This window comes from Boleophthalmus pectinirostris, unplaced genomic scaffold, assembly GCF_026225935.1.
Source record: "Boleophthalmus pectinirostris isolate CB_2022bp ecotype Guang Dong unplaced genomic scaffold, ASM2622593v1 HiC_scaffold_14, whole genome shotgun sequence".
NCBI lineage: Eukaryota > Metazoa > Chordata > Actinopteri > Gobiiformes > Gobiidae > Boleophthalmus > Boleophthalmus pectinirostris.
Genome location: NW_026571047.1, coordinates 12688858 through 12714681, shown reverse-complemented (window position 1 = coordinate 12714681; position 25824 = coordinate 12688858). Strand labels below are relative to the sequence as shown.

General features: G+C 40.7%; 2 protein-coding genes across 10 annotated transcripts in view; one reads left to right on the top strand and one right to left on the bottom strand.

Annotated features, from left to right (window-relative positions):
- Positions 1-18726, top strand: part of si:ch73-103b11.2 (myosin phosphatase Rho-interacting protein) — a 43049-nt gene extending 24323 nt beyond the window's left edge. The window contains exons 5-26 of one of the 9 annotated variants that reach the window (XM_055149857.1): positions 152-236; positions 2247-2300; positions 2867-3089; positions 3158-3671; positions 4493-4625; positions 4703-4819; positions 6146-6202; positions 6281-6349; positions 6428-6517; positions 7892-8001; positions 9569-10244; positions 10660-10776; positions 11365-14895; positions 15265-15412; positions 15536-15641; positions 15741-15900; positions 15977-16084; positions 16159-16245; positions 16334-16496; positions 16565-16650; positions 16761-16815; positions 17417-18726. In XM_055149857.1, the coding sequence (XP_055005832.1) occupies positions 152-236; positions 2247-2300; positions 2867-3089; positions 3158-3671; positions 4493-4625; positions 4703-4819; positions 6146-6202; positions 6281-6349; positions 6428-6517; positions 7892-8001; positions 9569-10244; positions 10660-10776; positions 11365-14895; positions 15265-15412; positions 15536-15641; positions 15741-15900; positions 15977-16084; positions 16159-16245; positions 16334-16496; positions 16565-16650; positions 16761-16793 (6667 nt within the window). In that variant the 3' untranslated portion in view covers positions 16794-16815; positions 17417-18726. Of the gene's footprint in view, positions 1-151; positions 237-2246; positions 2301-2866; positions 3090-3157; positions 3672-4492; positions 4626-4702; positions 4820-6145; positions 6203-6280; positions 6350-6427; positions 6518-7891; positions 8002-9568; positions 10245-10659; positions 10777-11364; positions 14896-15264; positions 15413-15535; positions 15642-15740; positions 15901-15976; positions 16085-16158; positions 16246-16333; positions 16497-16564; positions 16651-16760; positions 16830-17416 lie in introns of all 9 variants that reach the window. The other 8 variants (XM_055149858.1, XM_055149856.1, XM_055149860.1 and 5 more) reach the window with 8 other exon arrangements.
- Positions 18727-21143: 2417 nt separating this feature from the next.
- Positions 21144-23514, bottom strand: prr35 (proline rich 35). Its single transcript, XM_020924107.1, has 2 exons — positions 22136-23514; positions 21144-21939 (listed from the first exon to the last, which is right to left on the bottom strand). Exons 1-2 carry the CDS (start codon positions 23512-23514, stop codon positions 21144-21146), a joined length of 2175 nt encoding a protein of 724 aa, XP_020779766.1.
- Positions 23515-25824: the final 2310 nt, after the last annotated feature.

Sequence of the window (25824 nt, the reverse complement as noted above, 5' to 3'; positions counted from 1 at the left end):
CAGCTGTAGTTACCAATTATTCACAAATGACTAATAAAAAAACAGATTAATAAAAAAGACAGTACAGGACTGGGGTAAAATATGTGATAAAAAGATATTGAAATGCATTTGGATCTGCACATACAACGTATGGTTTGTTCAACTTTTACAGGTGGCAGGAAGCTCTGACTGTCTACCCAAGGACCAATAAGCAAAATCAGAAGAAAAAGAGAAAAGTTGATCCTCCAACTCAGCAGGTAAGACATATCCAAATTCTGTTCTTTCCTTTTCCCACGTTGTGAGTATCGCATTACATCATAAAATCATTGAAAGTACTTATGACTCATGACTAGAGCAGTGTTTAGCAATACAGTTTATGCCATAGTTTTTCACTAACACGATGTTTTCTCTTTTGTGGATAGATGTATGATTGACATAATAAACTTATTTGTTAGCTTGAATTGGCGTCTAAAAATACCCACATCTTCCTAACTCAAACTCAACTTAAAGCAGACCTATTATACAAAACTTTTTAAAGCTTTTAACTATGTTATAGTTGTTTTCCCCTCACTAGTTACACTCATGTTACATGTTGTATTTGAAGAGATTCATACATATTTTAGCAATCTATAATTGCTTATTTTCAAGATGCCATGTACGCCCACTTCTTCTTTGTTATTTTTATTTCTTAATCGGTGTTGCACATAGAATTCGGCAGTCATGTAGTCATTTTGGAACAAATGAAAAAAAAAATCCACTGCATGCAAGCATGATGAAACTATCCATCAGAGGTACCAACTTTTGTTGTGATGGAGTTTTACGGCTCCCGTTGGGCAGTACGGTTTCCTAACACAGAAGTAGGCAGACTTGTTTCTTTATATTTCATTTAATCAGTGTCACGATTTAAAATGTCCAAATTATATCATAAAAATCCACATGTCATAGATTATTACTATATAGTACAAAAAAGCACAATATGTGTTCTTTTACAAGATTTGTATTGTTCTGTTAAAATCTTTTTAGTTATGTTTACAAACAGCTACAGCTTTTCATGATGTCATCTTGTCAACTTATTATCAGATCCTATCAGTAAATCCTGACCACCAATCTTGGTGGTCTCTTTGCAGTGTCCTCATTTCAATGATTGTTAGGCTTTTTTGGGTAGTCTGAGGTTCATTGTCCTCTAATGACTGCGCCCTCAAGAGGAGCTAAAACAAGGTGGCTCATTTGTGGTGACAGTGCTGACATCACAGTGACCTGCGTGTCCTTGGCTGTCACCTCGGTCATTTAAATTTGTATTTTTCCTGACATAAGCATCTTTTTCTGTCAAGGTTTATGAGTAACAACATTGTATTGGACATAGCACTGGGCAATATGTTGGTAAAAATCACTCCTGTGAAGATATGCTTTTGGTCATATTGCCATATCGTGACATCTCTGTTTAATGCACCTGTCTTCTCAAACATATTTTCCCACCCATTTTCATATTAGTTAACCTCTGTAAAACTGAGTTAGTGACAGCTGAATTAAAAGGTGGACTGTTTAACTTTTTGGCTGGAGGTCCATCATCTGCTTGTTTCTATGAATATGTCACTGCTCTGCCTGCAGTGTTCCACAGTATGACATTAAACTGCTGTACTTTATATTTATTAAATTACAGGTGATTTTAAAGTACACGTGAAACATCATGGTATTGAAAATGTAATCTGGCTCCAAGTAAATCATAAAAAAAAAATATATATATATATATATATATTTTATATATATATATATATATATATATATATATATATGCATCTATACTGGAATGACTGCAATAGCTGTTATTATCCTATTGGCTCTATTGGCTAATGTATATGCGGATGAAGATTTGATTTGAAATGATTATAGTCCGATACTCAGGCTACCTCATATTTTCCACTTCTGTCAAGACCACATTGAGCTGTCCTCCTACTTTTACTTATCCATAGAGACATAAGCTTGGAAACTCTTCCAACTGCCCATTTGGGTACAGAAGCATATGTTTGCATTTTGGGCAGTGCCTTTAAACTTAACCATGTGATGAAGAATGACAACAAAATTACGTGACAGGATCATTCTGTCTCATTGCAAATAAGCTGAATTTTCAACAGAGAGCACTGAACTGAGTGCTGAACTTTGTAGCTTCAGTGAACTATGAAATGATATGTACATTTCCACAACCGTTATTTTTACGTATTCTTCATCAATAGCAGACATTGACATCATAGATTTTCTGTGATTGGCAGGATGGACTAACGCCAAGCCAGTGTTTTTCCATTGAAGACATGAATGGACATCCAGTGAGTTCAGCTCAGCCCAGCCTTTATTTTAATCCTGTTTCAACCTTACACTTTGAACCCCTCACTTTAAGAATACATTTTATTATAAGAGTTATTAATCCAGGTGAAGGGTGGCTGAAAAAAAAGTAGTGTTGGCTTTATTGTGAAAATCAGATACCACCAAACGCATGTTTGTATGCCCTTGCGTGGCTGGAGAGTTCATGTGAGTTGCTTTTCATTGGAAATTTTCCTTCTGTTCCTTCAGGCTTGAATAATCTTGGGTTGTGCTTGGTGTGTAATGGACTATGATTTTATAACAAAATCCCTTGTTTTTCTAATAATCATATGATCCAAATTCATTAAAGGAAGAGCAGATTTTCAAAGATTTCAAGATTAACCACTCTGTTTGTTGCTTGTAATATGATCAGAAATTAAATTTCCAGTCATGAAAATTGAATATAATTTCAAATTAAATCTTTTTTCTTGATTCAATTTCCTTTTTGTAGCCCTCCTCTGTTCTCACCTCCCATTGTGTCCTCCCCTCTTCTCATGCATTTGTCCTGACACAAACCCAAACCCCTGTCCAGGAGCCAGGCCCAGCAAAAGTAACAGTGACCAGCAGCAGTGGGGGTAGTGTCCCGTGTGTGCCCAGCAGCATAGCCTGTGCGGAGCGTGTCCCAACCAGTCGCGCCTCTTTGTGGCAGGAGGAGAGCCGCTGGGGCCGGACCACCATCCCCTGCAGCCGCAGTGCTTCCTGCATCAGTCAGCTGAGCCAGAGTCAGCCAGAGCCTAGGACCACCACTCAGGACGGTGGGCACACTCACAAAACATGTAGCACATGTGGGGACTGTGACTAACACTGGCTATGTGTGTTTTAGATGCAGGTACAGTCAACACTGGGCGCAAGGTACGAGTGGAGAGCGGCTACTTCTCACTGGAGAAAACCAAATCTGAGCCCTGTCCTCCGCCTCCTCAGAACCTGCCCCTGTCTTCATCAGCGTCCTCTTCCTCTTTAGGAGCTATCAGCCCCAGGTACTACTCTGAGCCAGACCCACTGGCGTCCCCAAACCAACCCTCCCAAGACCCTCTCCCTTCTCCAAGTGCTCTAGTTTCCCCTAGCTACTCGACCATCAGTTCCTCTCAGAGTTCCCTGGACTCTGAGCCCAGCAGCAGCGCCCCCATGTGGGATGGGCGCACTGGTGCGGTTAGCAGTGGGACAGGCAGAGTGGGCAGAGCTGGCAGAGAGTATGCTGTACTGTCAGACGTGCCCCGGGCGCGGAGGCTCACCTACAGGGAGGCTTTCCGCTCTGACCGAAAGCAGCAGGAGATCAGGGCGCGCACTCGAAGCCCCGGCAGAGAGGAAGTGGCCCGACTGTTTGGGGAGGAGCGCAGGTATGGGGCCAGCCACAACCAGTTGGTGATAGAGGGATTTGGGTTAAGGTCATTCATTTCTAATCATTAATAAGCCACTGGTTGTAAACTTATGACAATTTACTTTAAGTCTGAATAAAGTAGAATTTGCTGTTAAAGACACTGAAGTTGTTCCCTACTTTAGTCTACCAGTGGTTTACCATAATGATTCCTAATTATAAGTTGCACGTGTTACTTTAATACTGCTGACCTCTCCTTTATGCTTGCGACTTTGCTAGCGGTTTTATCATTCTGTTTTTTTCCAGGAGCTTCTGAAAGGAGCTTCTCTGAGCTTTCCCAACCCTTCTACCTTGTCCCACTGCTGCCCCCTGCTGGTCATCGCTGACTCCTGCTTTCTTTCATTTCATCTCTGCGCTGCCTGGGACAGACCATTGAGCATTATTATCAATAGTTGACCATTTTGTGTTTTAAAATATTCATATGATCTGGTAAAACCTCAGTACTGTAAGGTAACACACATTGTATTGCCATACTTTAATCCATCATATGACCATTTCCCGTCAAGATTTCGACCTTTCATCATATAACTCTGCTCCTTAAATATTAACTTTGGTGTGTGGGTTTTTCTTTTTAAAAAATAATAATAATGCATATTTGTTTATGATAAGACTTAAAATGCTACATTGTGTTTTTTGCCTGTTTTATTGTATGCTGTCAAATGATGCTTTGAGCTAAATTTATTTAAGGCAGTCTTGCAAGGCATTATTTAAAGGGGAAATTATACATTCGTTAATTGATAGTCTTAATGATTTTTATATAGTTCTATTATTTGTGTTTTCAAGGCGAATCATTGAACATTTTGAAGAATGTCAACAAGTGGAATGTATGGACACCAGCAGCTCCAATGACCCATCCACCACCTCCCTAAACCAGAGACAAGGCCGCAGTGAAAGACGCCTTCTAGTCAACAAACATGTATGCATATACTAACTATACAGTCACTGCTAAATACCTAATATTAAGCATTATTTTAAAGTTTTTTTTTTTTCCAGGATTTGTCTCTTGATGCTGGAAAAGATCGTTCAGGGCCTGATGTGTCCAACTCAACTTATGCCAATTTAAGAAGGGCAAAGTCACTGGATCGCAGAGTCACTGAGTCATCTATGACAGTAAGTTTGAAGTCAAGAAGAATCCAATCTCATTTCCCATAAAATCTATAAGCTTGGTTTATATATGCATATATATGGTAATACGTAACTACTTTGTAATAGCCTTAATAGAGCATTTACCAAAACTTAATTCATAATGAACAAATTTAGAAAAAAAATGTAGACTTAGTAACCCTTTAATTAAGTTGTTGCTAAACCTGAATGACTATTTACTCATTATCAGTTAAGTCTTTGTTCATTCTTCACCTAAATGAAAGTGGTGGTGTTATTTGTAAGGATATAGGAAGTTATTTCAGCTGACTTGAGATCAGCTTGACAGGCCCTATGGTGAGTATTTGGTTGGTGCAGCTGCCTTAACCCCCTCCCACTGCACATACAGACACACATACAAACACACACACACACAGATACACAGATACACACACACCGACACACACACACCAGTAGCAGCAGTAGTGTTACGACTGATTATAAATAGGCGCACAGAGGCGGCCGCAGTGGTGTGTATATCTCCCAGAGCAGTTCCTGATTGTCAGCGTAAGAAGTGAAGGCAGGTTAACCATCGCAATGACCCTGTGCCAAACCGTGACGCCCCTCCGCATGAAGCTGAACAAAACTAAGGTATTTGGGAACGTGTAGGATTTTTGGGTAAATGGTAGAGTTTGGAGTCTATAAACAGACTGGGGGGCTTGGTTTCAGAGTGCAGCAGTTTGTGTTTCAGTGTCAGCCCCAGCTCCCGCCAGTCGGTCTCTACAGCCGGGAGCATGAGAGTTCAGGGATGTGTTGTCTTAGGCTGTGTTCACACTTGCCATTATTTGGCATTGATTTTGAGTCCATTTTAATCCTGATTTGACTTGGCTTTGTAGTGTTTTTGTCTTGGTTAATTCCCAGGCTACTCCAGGTTTGTTTTCAGGTTTAGACCGTTTTTATGTGCTCTATGTGAAACTGTGATTGTATCCTTATTGTAAAGTGCTTCCATTCATTAAGACATGGCAGGTATTTGAGCAAGGCAAGAATTGCTACACTGGTATTTTTATTGATGTGATGTTCGATACAGTCAAAAAAGAATTTTTTTGTGATTTGTATCAAGGCTAATATGCAAACAGTGAGATGAGGCTTTCATATTTTGATACTACAAAAAGCTTGATACTTGATACCATAGTGATCAAAACACTATTTAGACAATAGGCAGGGTTTACTGTCCATTGGGTTAAATTCCATCAGTAACCTGATAAACACGTCACCCTGTTTAATGCAAAACTTGTTGATTGTTTTGTGTGTATTTAAATGCGTTGATTGATTTTATTTGTTTTTCCCCTTCTTCAGCCAGATCTGCTGAACTTCAAAAAAGGGTGGATGACAAAGCTGTATGAAGATGGAGTGGTAATAAGCCTGTTACTTATTAAAAAGTAAAAAAATATAAGTGTGCATATTCTAAATGTGAATGTGTTTGTCTTGTAGTGGAAGAAACACTGGTTTGTTCTCACGGATCAGAGTTTGAGGTACTACAAGGACTCCATTGCTGAGGAGGTAAGTTGATTTTGTGTGGAGTGATTTTGATTGTATTAACTAACCGTAACACTGCATTTTGTGATTTGCCTTTCCTAGGCTTCAGAGATGGATGGTGAGATTGATCTGTCCACATGTTATGATGTCAAAGAGTTCCCGGTGCAGAGGAATTACGGTTTCCAAATCTTGGTGGGTGCTGCTGATTCTTCACGTCAACAAACACATGGTCACATTTATCACACATAAAGGTGAAACTCATTGTCTGCACTGCCCTGAGCTGATGTCTGCTGCCAGGACACAAATAGCTATAGACAACAAGCGCTGCAACGTTGAGTATCAGGTTTTGGCATTTCTCTTTTTGAAACCATTCTTTGCCTGTCATGAAGGATGTCACTGCCTTGTCATCCTGAAGGTCTAACCTCATGATCTGGTCTAAATCTGCTCCAGCTGGTTCCTGTCTCCGAGTTGCTGTTCCATACAGCATGTTTGCCCTTGCGTTTACTCAATAACACTCGTATATCAAGACAGATTAGCACTGCATTATAAGAGCTTCTTAGCCTCATCCTTAATGTGGATATGCCCCTTCATGTAATCAGTGGGTCATTAAACACTTTTAGAGCTTGTTGCTGGCACAATTCTGGACACATATAGATGCTTGCAATGTCAACATTATTCATTTGGTGTCATCAGGGGTTTGCTCTTGGCTACATATAGATTTCAGTCCTGCCAGTCAGATCCAGTCTAGATGAAGAGTATACTAGACACAAGGTCAGTCCCTTTGTTTACATTCACTCACAAAAGCATCCCCGGTGTTTCTAAAGGTGTCCGATATAGTTGCGGATGGGCTGGCTCTTTGGCTGTGAACTGCATGGGTTTGATGACCAGAAATGAATAACTGCAGTATTTATATCTGCTCTGGCTCTGGTGCAGACCGGGTGGAGCTGTTGTTTTGTCATTTGCAGAGCAAACTGAAGAATGTTTGATCCGTACCATGGCCTTTAAATGTTTGAATGTTTGAAATGTAAATGGCCTTCAAATGATGACAATTTTGCCAGATTATTCTGAAATTTTACCTCACACACAAACAATTACTCAGTTCTATTTCTTGCAGTTATATTGTAAATTGAATAATCATGATTATCAATTAACCATATAATATTGGCATCCCTTATCACCACAGAATACACATGTGAAGTATTTTACTTGCGCTCTAAATCTATATAGTTTCACATATCACCAATGAGAAAAGAAAGATACCCTCTGTATCACATTTATCTGATGTTGTGACATTTAGAGTGTAACAGTATTTACTTGGTGTTAATGCTCTTTACACAGTGAGAACCTCACTACACCAGTCTGTCATCACTACACACTGGACTATATAGGAATTCATTTCTCTGTCATGGGGCCCTTATAAATCTGTCAACAAATAGAAACTGTCACACTAAGTAGATATTAATAATTTTGTCTGACTTTTAAAAAGCATCCATTCTTCGCTAACATGTCAGAACAGTATTTTAAGCTGCCCAGTATCTCACCCTTGTCATGCTTGTGTGTTTGCAGTGTAAAGAGGGAGCATGCACCCTGTCAGCGATGACCTCTGGAATCCGTCGCAACTGGATTCAGGCCATCATGAAGAATGTGCGACCCACAATCGCCCCTGACGTCACTCGGTAATACTCAAAGAGGATCAACTGAACTCAGCCACTGCCACAGACAAATAATGCACTTTTAAACAGCATCTCACTAAATTCTCTCCTCCGCTACCCCTCTTTCTTCCTCCTATATTCTCAACCTGCTTCCAGGAAAAACGTCTCTCTGAAACTGTCCGTGTTGAAGCCCAGGTTGGATTGCTTGTGTGTTGTATCTCCCGTTCCTCAAACAGTGATGTCATGGCTCAGCTATGTCCGCGTGTTTCTTGTCCTTCTCCGTGTCATGTGATCGTTGAGTAATGTCTCCTTGTGAGCTGTGCCAGACACGCTTAGAAATGTTCAGATTTCAGCACTACAGCAATTTATCATCAATGAAGACAGCAAATATTATAAACAATCAGGTGCCGTTTTAGTTAGAAGAATAATCAACTACACACATTAAATTAAGAAGAAATTATCAGGTTAATATCAAACTTTCTTTATAGCTTAATTTACAATGTTTCACAAATTTGTACTGCTTTTACATTAATTCTTTACTAACACATATAACTACAGTATATGACATTTTCCTATAGCTAAAATATTAAGTCTTATAGTGGGATGTTCTGAAGTATTGCTGGTTTATATGTGTGACTGAGCCAACCTTTACAATGCCAGATTTTTTATATGAATATGAACTACATCACTATGTATTTGGACTGACGCTGATTCATAGCTATTTGCAAAATCATCATCGTAGCTATTTGCAAAATCATGCTTTCTTCCTTAGAAACAGTCCTGTTTAAAGTTGTTCACAGTCTTCATTCCGAACGGGAATGTGTGATATTCCTTGCATTCCTGTTGGACATCTCACAGACAGCTCTCTGTCATTTTTGAGGCCTGTCCCTTCTCATTTTCCCCTTACTCACTGACTGATACCTCACCACAGACACTGTTGGTCGAGGTCACCTTTTTAAAACTTGCTGTGCTGCTTTACAGTAAAAGTGACAACTTAACTGCAAACATATTCTCACATGGAGCGTGGTTAGTAATAGCACAAATAAAGTGAAAGCAGGCATCTGACATAGGCTTATCTTTGAGTATTCTTGTAAATGCCATTGCTGCTTTAGCTCTGTGCACATGCTGCCTAAAGTGTCTAAGTGTCAATGCTTGATGATTTTTTTCATTGCCACAACTATTACGTGTAGTCATGTCACACTTGTCGCTTTCTGATTTTAGAATGGGATGTTGTCATACTTTCATGTGGAAGTGTAGTCAAGTTTTTGAATCAGTGATTTCATATTTTAATATGATTTTTAAAATTAATTTTAATTTTAACAACAGTCGGCTTATTAACCAGACCTGGTTCTGAATTTGGGTGAATAGGCTACTACTACGAAGGCAGTAGATTTGATTGAGTGAGCAAGAAACTAATATAGTACCCTTGTACAGCATGCCCTGTTATTATCTGTAGATATTACATACCTTGCCCCATTTCATATATCACTGCTGATAACAAATAACAGAGACATTGTGACCTCTGAAACCTCCAAAACTCAACTTATTCTTGTTATAACAGTTCTAATGTTCTAATTTTTTTTTTTTGTAGATCCCTCCCAGAAGACAATTTAAAAGTGATGCTTGAGCCATGTTCACAATCAAATTCTGAACAAAGTCCAAATTCAGAAACCCCTAAATCAGACATTAACAATCAGAACAGCTCCAACAATTCCACCACGCCTCCCTCAGAACCACGCAAAAGCCGGGTAAGGGAACGCAGGCGAGAAGGCCGATCCAAGACGTATGACTGGACAGAATTCAAAATGGAGAAGCCAGAAAAGCCCCCAAAGGAACGTGCCGACACAGTGGACCTCAGCTCGTCTTTTTCTCCCAATTCCTCCTATAGTTCTTCTTCCACCCCTTCATCTATTGCGTCCTCTCCAGCCTCTACCTCTTCCCAACCACAGTCCACATCAGAGGACAGAGTTTCTACAATGCATTCGTCAACTACCTACACTGTTAGTATTGCATCTACAACAAATTCTAGTCCTCCTGTGCGTGAGAGCCAAGACCAAGGCAAAATGGAAATAGATCATCCTTCAAATAAAGACAGAAGGGACAGTAAAACTTCAGGTGTGCAAGAGGAGATTGAACAGCGATGGCATCAAGTAGAGACCACCCCTTTAAGAGAAGAGAAACAAGTGCCCATCACCACAGCTTTAGCAGTATCTAGTAACTCAGACCGGTTACCTCCCCATGAGCTGGCTGAGCTGCTTGACAAAGAGGTAAATTGAAACAAGTATTTATTGATTGTGGATATTTGAATTGTTGCTGTATTTAAAGGGATATAATTTGTAATATTGACTTGATGTTATAATGGTATTCCCTCATTATAAATTTAATCTGAATGAATATGAATCTAACTCTCTCATATAGATTCAGATTTCTGTTTTCATCTATCCCCGCCCACTACTTTGAAATTATTTGTGATTACTCAAAATTTCAGACTCCAGGCTATGTGAGATTTAAAAATGTCACATAGCCATATGTCAACATTAAAAACAAGTGAAGTAAGTGAAATGTTAGTGTGGGAGGTTAGGGCCTATCAGTTCTGGAGTTTTGAACAGGACATATTTATGTTAAATAATTATAACTAATTACTTGGAAATAAAAGCATAATATGTTTTTTGTTTATTTTAGTTGGGACAGAAACAGAAGGAGCTAGACCAACTTCAGAAGCAGAACAGTCTTTTGAAAGAGCAGTTGGAGGATGCACTGGGACGAGAGCAGAGCGCCAGAGAGGGCTATGTGTTGCAGGTATGTCCACACTAACAGAAATATGAGCTTTTACATATTGACTTACAGTCATGTTGTACATACTGCGTTTCACTAACTGGTGTTGGTGCTTCTCTGACACTGATATGCATGGTTGTGGTGTGCATGAGATTTGGACTAACTGTTGTTACGGAGGCTCACATCTCTTGGGTAAATACTATTTTACAGATTTGTGGCTTGTGGTACATTACTGACTGAGGAGCTTTGCACTGTGCTTTTTCTCTCTGTCTGTCTGTGCTGCCATTGTGTGTCTTTTGCAAACCTGATTCTGCATGTTAAACAGATTTGGCCAACTCCATGATACATATGTGTAATGAAGGATTTCACTGAATTACATTGTGTTTGTTTGTATTTGACTTTGTGTACACAATCCCATTTGTTTTCTCATGTCAGTTTAAGTTTGTGTTTGTAATTATATTCACTTCAAAATGAAAAAGCACAGTGGAATGGTTCTTGGATTTCAAAGCCTTTAAGGGAGTACATTGACAGGGAGCTCCAGAGATGTGGTTCTCTGTACTGTAAGAGATGAGGTGTTGTATTACTAAAACTCTCTCATCAATCTCTTCCAAGAGTGCCACACCCCCTTCCTCATCACCACATCGAGTGCCCTGGCAGCGTTTACACAGACTAAACCAAGATTTACAAGGAGAGCTGGAGACCCAAAAACGCAAACAGGACCTAGCTCAGCAGCAGATCCGGACATTAAAGAGAAGTTACACTGAAGCCCAGGAGGCCGTAGACCGCCATGAGACTGATATTCAGGCTTTTCAGGCCAAACTTGCTTCTGCTATGGCAGAAATCTTAGCTAGTGAACAAGCTGTGGCCCGAATGCGCAATGAGCTCAAACTAGAACAAGAACGCTCCAAGGAACAAGAGGAGGAACACAACCGCAGTGAGGCCACTCTAAGAGCTCAGCTGAAGGACAGTGAAGATCGTCTGAGACAAGTGGAGGCAACTCTGTTAGAACGCAGCCAGGCTCTCAGGCACTTGGAGCGGCAGCAGGCGCTGCAGAGGGACCACCTGAGAGAGATTCAAAGACTACAGGAGAGACTACAGGAAGTGACTGCACGACTTAGTGCTACAGAGGAGGGCCAGGCTCTGAAAGAAGAGCGTCTAAAGACAGAGCAGCAAAGCCTTAAAGAGGCTCATGAGAGAGAGCGGCAGAGTTTATGTCGACGACTGGCTGAAGCCGAAAGCACACAGAAAGATTTAGAGGAGAGACTGCTTGAGGCAGAGCAGCAGGTAGAAGCTCTACTGTGTGGAAGACAGAGCTCTGCAGGACAAGAAGAACAAATACAGAAGCTCAAAGAAGAGCTGAGCCAGAAGAGCAGCATAGTGGAGTCTCTGAGAGAGAGTGTGCATCAACTTGAGGAGGAGAAAGGGCATCTGACATGTCGGTGCCAAGAGCTCCTCAACCAGATTGCAGAGGCAGACCGCGAAGTGAACAAGCTCCACGGACGACTGCAGGCAGAGGAGGCAGAGTACAACTCCCTAGAGCATTCATATGAGAGGGCCACGGAGGAGTTTCAGAAAATGAGCCAGTTCCTCCGTGAGAAGGAGCAAGAGATCTTCCAGACAAAAGAAATGTATGAGCGACTGGTGGAGCGTAAAGAGGAAGACCTAAAGGAGGCCTTTGTCAAAATGACTGCACTGGGAAATAGTCTAGAGGAAACGGAGCAGAAGTTACAAGCAAAGGAGGAACTTCTCTGTCAGATGAGTCAGAGACTCTTGGAGCCCTGCAATGCTGAAAAAGACCTGCAAGCTCAGCTTGTTATTGCAGAGGACCGGATTGCAGAGCTGGAGCAACACCTCCATGCCCTACAGCTGGGCTACGCTGGTCTTCACTCTGAGAGACAGACCAGTCCTGAACAGTGCAGCCAGGAGTCTGTAGTGTCTAATGCATCCCCCACACACACCCCTTCAGAGGAGTCTCAAGCTAAAAGACCAAGGATACGCTTTTCAAACATCCAGTGCCAAAAATACACCAGTGTAGAAGAGTCAGAAACACCACTTGACACAACACAGAAAGTCCATTTATCTGAAGGAAATATTTCCTCTGATTTCTCATTCCCTCACACAAGTGACCCAGAGAAGTTTATCTCTATAATACATGCCCTAGAGTCCAAACTCCTTGCTACTGAAGATAAGCTAAGAAATCTCACACAAAACCTTGATCGATCAACCAAAGATGAAGACATGTCCAAAACTGACATAGGACTACGTGAAAATACTTTTTGCATTGAAGGTGAAGGGAGCATTGAGGGCATTTCTATAAATAAACACTATGCTAACGCTCTTGTGTGTATTGAAAACTGCCGGCAGAAAGTGCGGGGCATTCTCAGTGGCTTTCATCAAACCACTGACTCTCAGCTGCAGTCACTTTCTCTAATAGAGAGTGACTTGTTCAATGCATCACTTTGTATCCAACAAGCACAACACACTGAGCAGTCTGCTGTGGTGGAGCCACACCACCCTCCGGATGCTCTAGATAAAGATGCAATGCTGCTTTTTGCCAAAACCCTGGCTTTTGAGGCTGCGGTTTTAAACAAGATGGCATTACTACTACAGACTTCTAAAGCTGACCTTTCACAAGCTCTGAGTAAAATATGGGGAGATCTGGAGAACATTAAAAACAGTGATAAAGATAGTTTGGCAATAGTTTACGCTGATATGCTGACAAAAAAGCTAATGCTAGAGAGTGCTTTTTGGAAGGACATGGAGAGGGCTGAATGCCAGTTTGAGTCTATAGAGGACACAAAACAGGGCAGTGTTTCAGACATGGATACTGGTCCTATTTTTAACACTTTTATAAAAGCTGAACTTGCCTACTCTATTCAAAACATCAAAATGTCTTATGTTGAGAAATTTAGAATTCTTAAAAGGGAGTTAGCTGAAGCCTATAAGAATTTGCATCAAAGGGAAATGGCGTTGAAAACAATTATTGAAGCTTCTAAAAGTCCAGACTTGAAAAATGTCATCAAGGAAATTAAAAAGAGCTTAGGCCTTAGCAAACACAAGCTGGCTGATATCCGCCCTCCAGAACTGGCCCCTTACATGGAGCAGATAGAGATGGAGGAAGCAAGAAATATGGCAGATGAGATTATTGATAGAAACTTACCTGAAGATATCCTTGCATGTGGAGTTGAGTCTATCCAGTCACTAGAAAATGCACACGAGATTCTAGCCAGTGAATTACAGAGACAGGCAGCTATCCTTCAAAAATATGCTCAAGAATTAGAAAGTGGAGACAACCATCCAGAGCTGGCTAAAATGATCCATGCACTTTTAGGAAGGCAGACCTCTCATCAGCTGACCAGTACTTCCTTGTGTATGCGTGAAGCCCTCATTCAGAGTCAAGTGGCATATGTGGCGTGCAGGTTGCGGGCCATGCATGAACAAGACCTGAGCTGGTACAAGCAGGCCAGTCACAACATGGATGCTCTAGTCCAGCAACACGCACAAAACGTCAGCGCAATCCAGCAGAAGTACGAGGCCTCCATCGAAGAGCATCAGCAGAACTTCTCGCAAAGAGTGGAGAGCCTTGAAAATGAAAACCAAACACTCAAAATTAAGATTGGCAAACAAGTAAGGGAACTTTCTCATCAGCAGGAGCAACTGGTAATGTTAGAAGAACATTTTCAGAAAGAGGCTGAGAAGCTGAGGAGGAGGCACAAGCAGGAGTTAGAGAGCATGGAAGAAGAGCGAGTGTTTACGGTGGAGGAGCTAATGGAGACTACAGCAGACAGTCGGAAGAAATTAGAGGAACAGCACCAGAGCCAAGTCAAAATGCTAGAGGATCAGTTTGAGCTGAGGATATGTGAACTCCAGCATCTGCACAGAGACGAGATGATGAAACTACAGCAACAGTGTTCAGAGGACAGTAGGTCTCCACATGGCATGGGTGATCTGACAGGAGAGGGGCAGAGGAAGGGGGAGGACCACACCACATCAGAGGTGGTCTCCATGATGGTTCTGAAGGAGCGCATTCAAGAGCTGGAGAACCAGATGGACAGCATGAGGGATGAACTGGAGAACAAGAGCCTGGATGGAGACATGGCCAGCCTCAGAGAGAAATACCAGAGGGACTTTGAGAGTTTGAAGGTTCTGATCTTTTACTTTGTTATAGTTCACCTCTGTAGTCTGCAGGAGAGTAGTGTTAGAAATGTAAGTCAGCACTGCTTTAGCTTCATTCTACTGAAAATCACAACAGATGATGTAAAAATGGCGTGTTTTTCATAATGCACGTTTAAAATGCTTACTATTTGATCTGTGTTGACATTTCTATTAGAGAAAGCAGAGTAACTTTCTAATTTTCTTACTAACTTAGCCTTGCTCCAAATTGTACACATGCATGCTTTTAATATATTTTCTGCATACTTTTTTTATTTTTTTTTTCAGAAATTCACATCTTCTTTGTCATAGTATAGAGATTTTGGTAATATGGCAGACTGATGGCTCTTGTATCTGTAGGCAACATGTGAACGAGGCTTCGCTGCGATGGAAGAAACTCACCAGAAAGTCATCGAAGACATCCAAAGGCAACATCAGAGGGAGATTTCCAAACTTATGGAGGAGAGAGAGAGGCTGCTGGCCGAGGAGACTGCTGCCACTATTGCTGGTAAACTTTTTTTGGCTTGTTACACCATGATTATCGTTATACCTCCAAACATATGCAAACAAACACACATCCACTATTGTTAACATATACTAGTAGTTGAAACATGGATGATTTTTTTTTCAGCTATTGAAGCTATGAAGAATGCACATAAGGAGGAACTGGAGAAAACCCAGCGCTCTCAGCTTAGTGGACTGAACTCAGACATTGATGAACTTCGCATTCAATATGAGTAAGAAAAACATATATGTGTGCTAATCTCTCAGTCAGCCAGGCATTTTGAAACCTTTGTTATTTTTACACTTTGCAAACGCGAGATATTTGTCCACAGGGAGGAGCTGCAGTCCATCCACAGGGAGCTGGAGGTGCTGTCAGAGCAGTACTCTCAGAAGTGTCTGGAAAACGCTCACTTGGCTCAGGCGCTGGAGGCCGAGAGGCAGGCCCTCAGGCAGTGTCAGCGAGAGAACCAGGAGCTCAATGCCCACAACCAGGTCCCACATATGACTTAAACAAATATATTTAATAATTTTATTCAAATAATTTAAAACAAAACCTCTCTGCGGACAGGAACTGAATAACAGACTGACTGTAGAGATCACCCGTATGCGCTCATGTCTTAGTGGAGAAACTGCAATGTCACCTGTTACCCAAGGCAAAGATGTCTATGAACTAGAGGTATGCATGTTCACATAGTACTGAATGAATATACAAGTGTTTAAGACCTGGTATTATTAAATGTCTGTCTACAGGTTTTACTCAGAATCAAGGAGTCAGAGATCCAGTATCTAAAACAGGAGATCCACTCCCTAAAAGATGAGCTGCAGTCTGCTTTAAGGGTAAGATGCATGGGAGAACACATTTTGTATTCTGTAAACAGAAACAGGACATCCCATCACCCAGTACTACTTTTTTTCTACTCTGCAGGACAAAAAATACGCTACAGACAAGTATAAGGACATCTACACAGAGCTAAGTATAGTAAAAGCAAAGGCAGACTGCGACATTAGTAAACTGAAGGAGAAGTTACTGATGGCGACAGAGGCTTTGGGAGAGAGGAGCGTGGATGGATCTGTCACATCTGGATATGGTCAGTTTCTTGAAAATAAATTATTTCATGAATTAAATTTCACATTTATACAATTTTTGTTGTTGTAGACATTATGAAATCCAAAAGCAATCCGGATTTCATGAAAAAAGAACAATCAGCCACAGCTAAGCCATCCAGAGGCTTAAGGTCTAAGGTCAGTTGATAGAAATTTATTTGAATATTATTTATGTTGTCTGGTTTTGTTGTTTATCAATGTTGAAAGAGTTGTCAAAGTATGTCATTTGTTTTTTTTTGTCGGGTCAGTCTGTCACTGAACAGGTCTCATGGGACAGCTGACATCCTCCAAGCCCTGTCCTCTGTAGGTACAGCATGGTAAAGAGTACAGCATGTCCCACCTCAATGCATGGGCTCCATTCACATAATAACCACTCTTTTCTGCCCTTAAATGCACTTCCTGTTTCTAGTTGCACCTCATTGGCACAACTATTGAAAAGAGTATGAGCAGACGGTCACGCCATTGTACCAAGTGTGTTGTTAACCTAGTTAGAACTTTTTTAACATACTGAAAGATTTCCATTGCTTCATTCTATGTTGAATTTGTCTTCTCTACCATCTTCCAGTGTTAACCTGTCTTTGGTTGAATGTGTTGTGCAAACAATGAAAAAATAAGTACTGTACTTGGCTATATGCGACATTGTGATTAACATAGCATGTTCTTTTGTTTTAATTCAGCACTTTTAACTTGCTGTTTATGATTTGTTTTAACTACTTTCAACTTACAGCTTGGGACCTGACTAAAATATACTACTACTACTGATATGATTATATAATAAACCTCGTGGAACTATTGTCTGATACTGTAGTTTAGTGTAATACTCTGATGTTTTTTGTGTAAACTATATGTGTGGTGTGTGAGGACTTTTAATGTTGCTCTTACCACAGCTTATCTTTGTCCCCAGAGTCTGAAAGAAGGACTGACAGTGCAGGAGCGCATGAAGCTTTTTGAAGCAAAAGATTCCAAAAAAATCTGAGCAAAATGTTGTCAAGATTTTTGGTCTTCACTGGTTTTGGTCCGACTTGTGCCACACCCAGCCTCGGCTTCAGACTGCATTGAGATCACCTAAACCTGGACGTGCTGCTTTGTTGCCTCTGATAATTTTTAAATATTATTATTATTATTATTATTATTATTATTAATGAATAATAGTTTTATTGATCAATCCTGTGTAAAGGTTATTTTAAACCAAGGTTTAAGATAGTCAGTGTCATATAAGCTGTGAGAGAATTGCATAGCAGCTTTTTATTTATCCTTTCAAATGCCAAAATAGACAGCAATACCCATTATGAATAATATATATTTCCCAATATGACTTAATTACCTGCTGTATTTTATCATTGTCACAGTTCCTATGTACAAGACTTTACATGTGTCTAATGTTGCACCAGTTGTGTTGTACATAACTACTGGGTATATGTAAGGTTCTCTATCTAATGGTTGGGCATCTGCTGTAATAATGTGGTCTGAGTGATACAATGTGATGCTTGCATTGCTTTTGAGTGAGAGTTTATAGGACGGTGTGTTTGTGTGAGGATGAACAGGAGTGGGATTGCACTTATCACTTGACTACTTGAGGAAACGTTTCTGTCAAATTGTGGATGTAGTGGTATTTGGTTTATTGCAGTGCAACCAAACATCCTGGCTCCTGTAAAAGGAATAGAACAACATGAACTGTTAGTGGTACTGGATTTTCTCAGTGTTTCTTTCTGACATGAAATTGTGTTTGTTAGTTTTTGGCTTTGATGTGATTCAAACACCTCAAAGTGCATAAATAGGACTTGCATGAGTTGTACAGTATAACTTTAATTGCAGACTGATCATGTTGCCTCTTCACCCTCCTTTGTGCTCCAGAGTGGTCCTCTTAACACTAATAAGCTTTGCTTTGCAACTTCTACTGTTTTGGTGTAATGATTTACTGTAAGCGTCAGTCTTGAAGCACTTGGCCCAATCCCTGACCTCTCACTGACATCTAACTGTGCCTCAACTGAGTGAAGATGTAAACATCCATGAAACCTGTGCAGCTATGGATACTGTGGAGTATTCAAACCACGCCTTGTAAATAAGATATGCCACACACAGAGGGCATCTGTGTCTGTTTTAAACTTGTAACTTGCTCAATAGCTTGATATGAAATATATATGAATATTTTTTATTTTCATGTGAATGTATAATGTTAAATAAATGAAGTGTTTTGAAAAACTGGAGCAGACATTCTTTTATCTGACTGTTTTACTTCAACCTAAACCAATATGGATGCATCTTATTCTGCATTCTTATGCTACATCAGGAAGATCTTGGTCAACAATTGAGTATCTCCTCAAAGCAACAATGAAACATCACTGAAACGAAAGGCAGCCTCAGATGGCCAAGCTGAAACAGCACTCACAACAGAGGCACAGTTTAAAGATAGACCTTTCAGAGCTTCCCCATCACCAAGCCTTGTATTTGGATCAGTGGAGACAAAAACTTGGCCCTGAACTAAGGTCCTGAATATCCCTTGTGTGAGGACGAAGCTCCCACAGAATGTGCCAGACAACATGAGTAGGTCATTTGTTGGCCTCCCACATCTGGGACACTGCTCTCCAATGTGACAAGGATGTCAGAACAGAGGCCACAATGGGCTATAAATATTTTCACTGTGTGTGTTACTATGTGTTACATAGCCCATTCGTGTCAATAATACTTCTAAGTTAAAATCATAGCCTATGTTCAGGGTACCTGAATAATTTATGAAATATTCCATATATTTAGGCGTAATATAAACTTAACACCGTCCTTTCAGTAGCACTAGTAAGCATAGTTAGGTCTATTAATTGATGTTTATGTTCTGTGGCAGTCAGAGCGCAGCCTAAGGTTAGGTTAGGTTTTATAAGGTAAGGTCTGCGAAAATATTTGGTCTATAGGCCTACTTCCTGCTGGGAGAGGGACGATGTTAGATGTTTAAGAGGCTTTTTAGTACATAGGCCTGTATGAAACAAGGATTTGAATAGGCCTAGCTCTAGAAATGCAGGAGATGTAGGGAATACAGTTGCACTTTCTTAAATTTGTAAGTTCCTGGGATTACATTTTCTTGAGATAATTTCTACACAGGTCTAGGTCCTAGGACTAGGTTTAGAGCTAGATCTATTTCGTTGGAAATTTTAAATGCTTTTAGTCTACTTCCGGTTATCAACGCGGAAAAGACAGCCCTTTTGGCAGGTTAATTAGCCGTTCAGTTTTACTCACAAATACATTGTTCATTTCACTCAGTTAGTTTTTTCCCCTCAGAACTTAGCCTTTTGTTTAAATCTGCAGACAGCCCAGTGACGCAGGTAAGTGGACGTCGTGTGAGTGCAGATGAGCTCGAAATAATCGGGAATACCAGACAGGACGCGCGTATAGGGCACCTAATAATGGAATCTTATTCAGTGCTTCAGTGCTCATGGGGAAGCTGTTAGCAAAAGGCCCACTGCAGAAAAGTCTTGATTTATTCATGATGTAAAAATGGTGGGCTGTGTTCTGAGACATGGGGCGAGTGTCTTAAAGCACTGGCAGCTTGCATTTGCAGCTCCAGAAAAAATATGGGGCATAAGCATTCAAAGGTTTTTTTTTTTGTTTGTTTTTTTTTGTTTGCACTGTTGCCTATGTCCACTTGAGGGAGCTATTATCTGTGGCAGCAGTAGTGTAGTAGGCCTAGTAGTACACGGTATTCAGGGGCGTACAGGCAATCTGTGCGGCCGTCCGACCGTGAGGCCGATTGGGGAATATGGGGCCTGCTTGAGTGGAGCGCACCGCCCCGATTCTCTCTCTCTCTTTTTTTTTTTTTTTTTTTCGTGGGCCGATTTGGGGTGGAAAAGTACAGGACTGTTAGTCCCAGTCCGCCCCTGACTGTATTAAGACTCTCCTTATTCTGTTAGTTACTCACACAGTATCTTTCATTATAGCCCGTGTGTTTATCTCCTTTAGTCTTTGTCTTTGTCTATCTCATTGTAATGGTTAGGATCTGATGTGGTTTGGTCTGACTGGTGAGGTGTTAGCAGAACTTAAGCTCTGGGCATTGACCTTTGCTAAGAGAGTCCTGGTCTTGGCCAGTCAATAGCATTTAAATGTGTGTGTGCCGCTTCAAATGGTTCTCTCTTCTTTGAAATTTTAAGGTTAAGGTTTATTAAGCTGCAGCATTTTTAATTTATTCATTCATTCTTGCTTATTGTGAAATATTGAATTTAGCAGACCATATTTAAACCTCTAAACAAAAATAGACTTTTTTAAAGAATGAAATAATATCATTATACATAAGAAGACCATTGTTATTTTCACACATTTATTCAGAACCACTGCAACACTTCCAAATGACAATCCACCACATCAGTATTTAAATTCACATTTATATACAATATTACATAATATAATACAAGATTGTCTACTAGCATGATTTATTTATCATTTGTATTTAAAGATGGTAACAAATTCTGTTTACAATTTTACAATCAATAATTAGTGCAATTGTAATCACGCATATTTTAACATTTTAGGATTCTTTATCATTCATTATTAAGGTGCAATTTCAAGTGACTGTCTTTCAGCCTATCTTTTTAGGCATGCCAGTGACAACAAATACATTTTCAAATAAATGAAATAAAGTCCCAAATTCAGTTATCAGTAACTGTTAAGGGACTTGGAGGACACTGTGCCTCTAAGCGCTGTATGGACGAGGGTCTTTTCTGAGTTTTACCCGAGATGTCAGTGAACACCACAGAGCGGCCGTCGGGACACAGTAAAACACTGGAGTCTGCTTCACATTTGGTGGTTCTGCTGGGCCAAAGCGTCTCGTTCGGACTGGGCCTAAGAGCAATACCTCCTGCTGTGATGACGTCTCCACTGACTACCGTTGCACCTGTTTGACTCATCTTAATCAGCATGTCCAATGACTGCTTCCGACTCTCCAGTGAAGCGGACAATGCCTTTCTCTCCCTCTCTTCCTCTGCTTCGTCCTTTTTGTCCTCCAGGTCTTCCTCCTCGTCCTCTGTCTCTGTGGAGTTGCCATCTTTAAAATCTACTCGCTGCAAATCAGTCTGCTCCCTCTTGACAGACAGATCCAGGGGTCCATCACTTGGCCTCGACGTCCGCTCGAGGGCTTGGTGGATATGTGAGAGCTCACTGCGGATTTTGCTGAGATGTTCCCAGAGATGGCTCTGAGCAGGTAGGTCCTCAGTCTCCATGTGGGAAATCTTGCGCTCGGCTTCCTGGTAATCCTGCAGAGCCTTGGAAAGATCAGTGAGAAGTGCAGCCACAGATTCGGACGATCCTTTGCTTGCTGAGTGTGAACCATCCTGGAGGCCGGTTCCACCACCAGAAGAATGAGAGGAGGTTTCACTGTTTGGGCTGGTGAGAGCTTCTTTGTACCATGAGTCAATAGGCTGCGTTTCAAGCAGAGGATCCTGTAAACTTAAAGAGACAAGAATAATAGTTATTAATCATTATAACTTTTCACTTTACATGTCATGTCAAATTTATTTGTTTGGTACATTTAAAAATAATCACAATTGACCAAAGTGTTCAACATACAACAGTAAACACTAATACCCAATACACAATAAAAGAAGAAAAAAACAGACATTATTAAAACTATTCAGGGTCTTACTTTTTATGTGAGAGAAGTTTATCTGCAACCATGTTAAGGCTTGACGCTGTTTGGATATTCTTCAGAAGGTCAAAGGTGAATCCCACATTCGACTTCTTTTCGACAGGTGCCTCCAGGTTCCCTAGCGGAGCACCGGTCCTTTTCAGTCCCCACACTGCTTTCCCGTCTTTGGCTGTTATCTGCTGTTTTTCCCCCTGCACTCTGAAGCTTGGTTCAGGGGAGTTTCTTTGAGGTGACGCCCAGCCTGTGGTCTGGACTGCTGCTGTCGGGGGCCGCACCGCCGGGACTTTCCATAGATTGAGTTTTGGCTGAAAACCTGACAATACATTTGCTTCTAGGTTATTTGTTGATGTTTTAAGTGCCTTACTGGGCTCGCTCTGGCCTAGAGTGTGCTCATAGAGGAAGGGGTAGTAGAGTCGCGGTGGGATTAAAGCTCTCTCAGCTGGAGCGTGTGTGTTCGACGCAGGGTGCATCAGCTGAGCGGCCGACGCCAGGAAGGGAAGTTGGGCCAGCTGGTTCTGGGCTGTCAGACTGGTAGCTGCTGAGGGCATGGCTGAATTCATATAGGAGAAAAGGCTGGGACTGATGGGATATCCCACCCCGAGCACCGACAGATTGAGCCCAGTGGGGTCCTGTGGGTAATCCACTAAATTAGGCGGAGGAGGGTAACATGGGATTGAACTGCTCACTCGGGGTTCAGCTTTAGCTTTGGTGTGGCTAGACGCTAGTAGCCTCCACTGCTCTGAGAGAAGCCCAGGGGCGGATAGGCATGTCTTGGAGAGTTTGTAGTGTTTGAGCTGGGCTTCCACCTCCACAGAGCGCGCCCGGAGAAGCTGATCTTCTAGAGAGAGCATGTCGGCCATAAGCATATCTGACTCAGATGGTTTGGTTTTCCGGCTTTCTGTGGTATCCCCTTTGTTGTTGTTGTTTGGGTTTTCTTTGGTCACACCTGCGATTTCGCCTCCATCACTCCGACCTCCCTCCTCTTCGTCCTCGGGCTCGTGAGACTCTTTGTCTTCTGCCTCCTCCTCCTGAGTCCTCCTTTGCTTTGGTCTCCCTTCGTCCCTCCTTGTACCTTCTAAATCGTCCTTCGCGGCGTTGTGGAGGCCGTGTTGAAAGGAGCGGAGCTGGTCAGGATGCAGAATGTTTCCTTTTTTATAGGGCCAGTCAGACTCAATGAGCAGTGAGAGTGAGTTCTTACACAGACTGTACTTCATGTGGTTGTAGAGGTGAGACTTCTCCATGCAGGTGAAGGGGCACTGGAAACATTTGTAGTTATACGGTTTGCCCCAGGGACGGGGGATGTAGTGAGGCTTCTTGGGTTTTCGTTCCTTGTGCTTGCTGGCTGATGAGACCTTACAAGTGTCATCCTTAGACATCTTTGCTTCTCAGTGTTAAAATCGTACAGCTTGTAATGATAAAGACGTTTCTTTAAATAGGTGTTTGCTTAGTTGAGTTTGGAGAAAGAAAATTGCATTTTCTTTTGTACTCACAACCTGAAAAAGACAGACACAAACTTTGTTATATTATTTGAATTTTTTTTTATAAAAACTAAGAAATTAAAATTTTAAGAAAATACTTGAACAGGACTCACTTACACTAAATAAAATATCTGATGTTCTAATATAATTTGAAAACCACTGAATTTTTCATTTACATTTTTTTATTTATGTTTTTTGCAATCTGGCGAAGTCATTCCTGGTTATTATTCTAAGTGTTCTGTTTTTTAAATGAAAATAATTAAACTACATGGTTGACAGACCTTTTCAAAATTACTACAGACAAGATATTTTCCAAATGTTTCAGGTAACCATAGATTATGGACCTAACTGCAGAGAGGCACTACTCCTTTCTGACTGCACTTGCCTCGTACTTGTTTCTGTACAGTTTTAGTCGAGCCTGTTCGAGACAGGACAAACTCAGTACCTGAGTTCAGACTCTGACACCAGACCAAAGAATGTGTTGGACGGGCAAATGTAGGGTCTGAGTTGGGGGTTTAATGCTGTATTTTACTAATGAGGAAACATTGTAATGCCTAAAGGGCATCATTAGTGGCAGGACTAGGATCTGGGTCAGGACACTGTGCATAAGTTCAACTGTTCTCTGCCACTGGACTGGTAGTATGTATGCTGGATTTGATTGGTTTAATAATAATACTAATAATTCATGAATGATTAGTTTTCAGGTCCATAGCTGAAGCAAACTATTTTTCTAATGTGAAAAAGAGGATTATATATATTCTTTATTTGTCTATTTGTCATTTTTACTATAATCTATAACCTAACATTTTCGTACTTGGACCTAAGCTGTTGGGAGAGCCCTGAAATAGTTTTAAGGATTTAAGGGTTAAAAAAAAAACTGAAAAGATAAAAATTTAATTATGTAATTTAGATTATTATTCATAATACATTTTTTTAAAGTTTGAGAATTTGAGTGACTGGTGGCACGTCTTGTCTCAGGACAGCTAAGGCTCTGCAAAAGTGGCACATGAAAGCTGACGATGAAAGCCTTGGTGACTCTAACCTCGGATGGCAGGCGTTTCCCGTTTGCGTTCCCAATTGGACCCTCAGAATTGGCCCGTTAGTGGTCGCCCGTTTGATTGGCTCACTTATCTGCCCCAGGGCTCTGACCCAGGCTTAAAGCTCATAATGGGGCCTAACAGCTGCAACTACGAGTCAATCAATAAAAATCATTTTTACAGTACATTTTTCCCTCTCAGGGCTCTGGTATCTACACGCCTCTTGACTGCGAGTGTACAGTCCACCCTCCTCACTGCCCCATATCTGAACCCTGCGGTCTTGTTTTGAGCTTTTAGGGTTGATGATCAAACGAGCCAATAACCGCTTCAACATCTACTGTCACAATTAAAGAGGTGCTCGCTCTAAAAGCTTTGACAGCGTTCCACTCTACTGGACCGTACTCTATACTCAATAGTGATATCTACACTTGCAGGTCATTACTTTTACTGTGTTTAGTAGATGATTAAAGTTTAAGTCAAATAATGCAGTTAAATGATAAAGTTATCAAGATTAAGAAAATGAAGTTTTACCTCAACCAGTATTGATGACAGTTCTCCTTATGATGATGAGTTTTTAAGTTCTGTAAAAGAAAAGGGTAAATAATATGCACTAAATATTTTAAAAGAATAACGTATTTTTAATTTTTTTATGTCTGTTCATTTAATATTCTTGAAATACAGTGAGAAAAAGAACAAATTAAATATAAAATTTTAGTTAATGAAATAAATGAATAAAAAGAAATAATGCAATAAATAAATAAATTTGAAATATTTACAGATTACTTATATATACATATATATAAAATAATAACAATAAGCAAAAAGCAAAAGTTCAAATAACATATTATCATTTAATCATGCATTTATCATTGAAAGATTTCAGTGTTGTTGTTGTAATGTTGTTACCATAAACTCCAGACTAATTATTAGACTAGACTAGATTATACTTTAGTTCCATGAAAATGTATTTAAACCATTTTTAAATAAGAATCAGTCTCTTTTTTTCTGTCCATGCCAATATATTTAAATGCAAGTAACCTACCTAAGTCGCAGGGGTCCTGTGTAGCTGCGTGCTGAGGCCACGCTGACTCTGTCCCGCTCAAATGGGAGCGCAGCTCAGTGTGCGCTGGATATATACTGACTGGGAGCAGTGCCCCGAGGCACTACATAC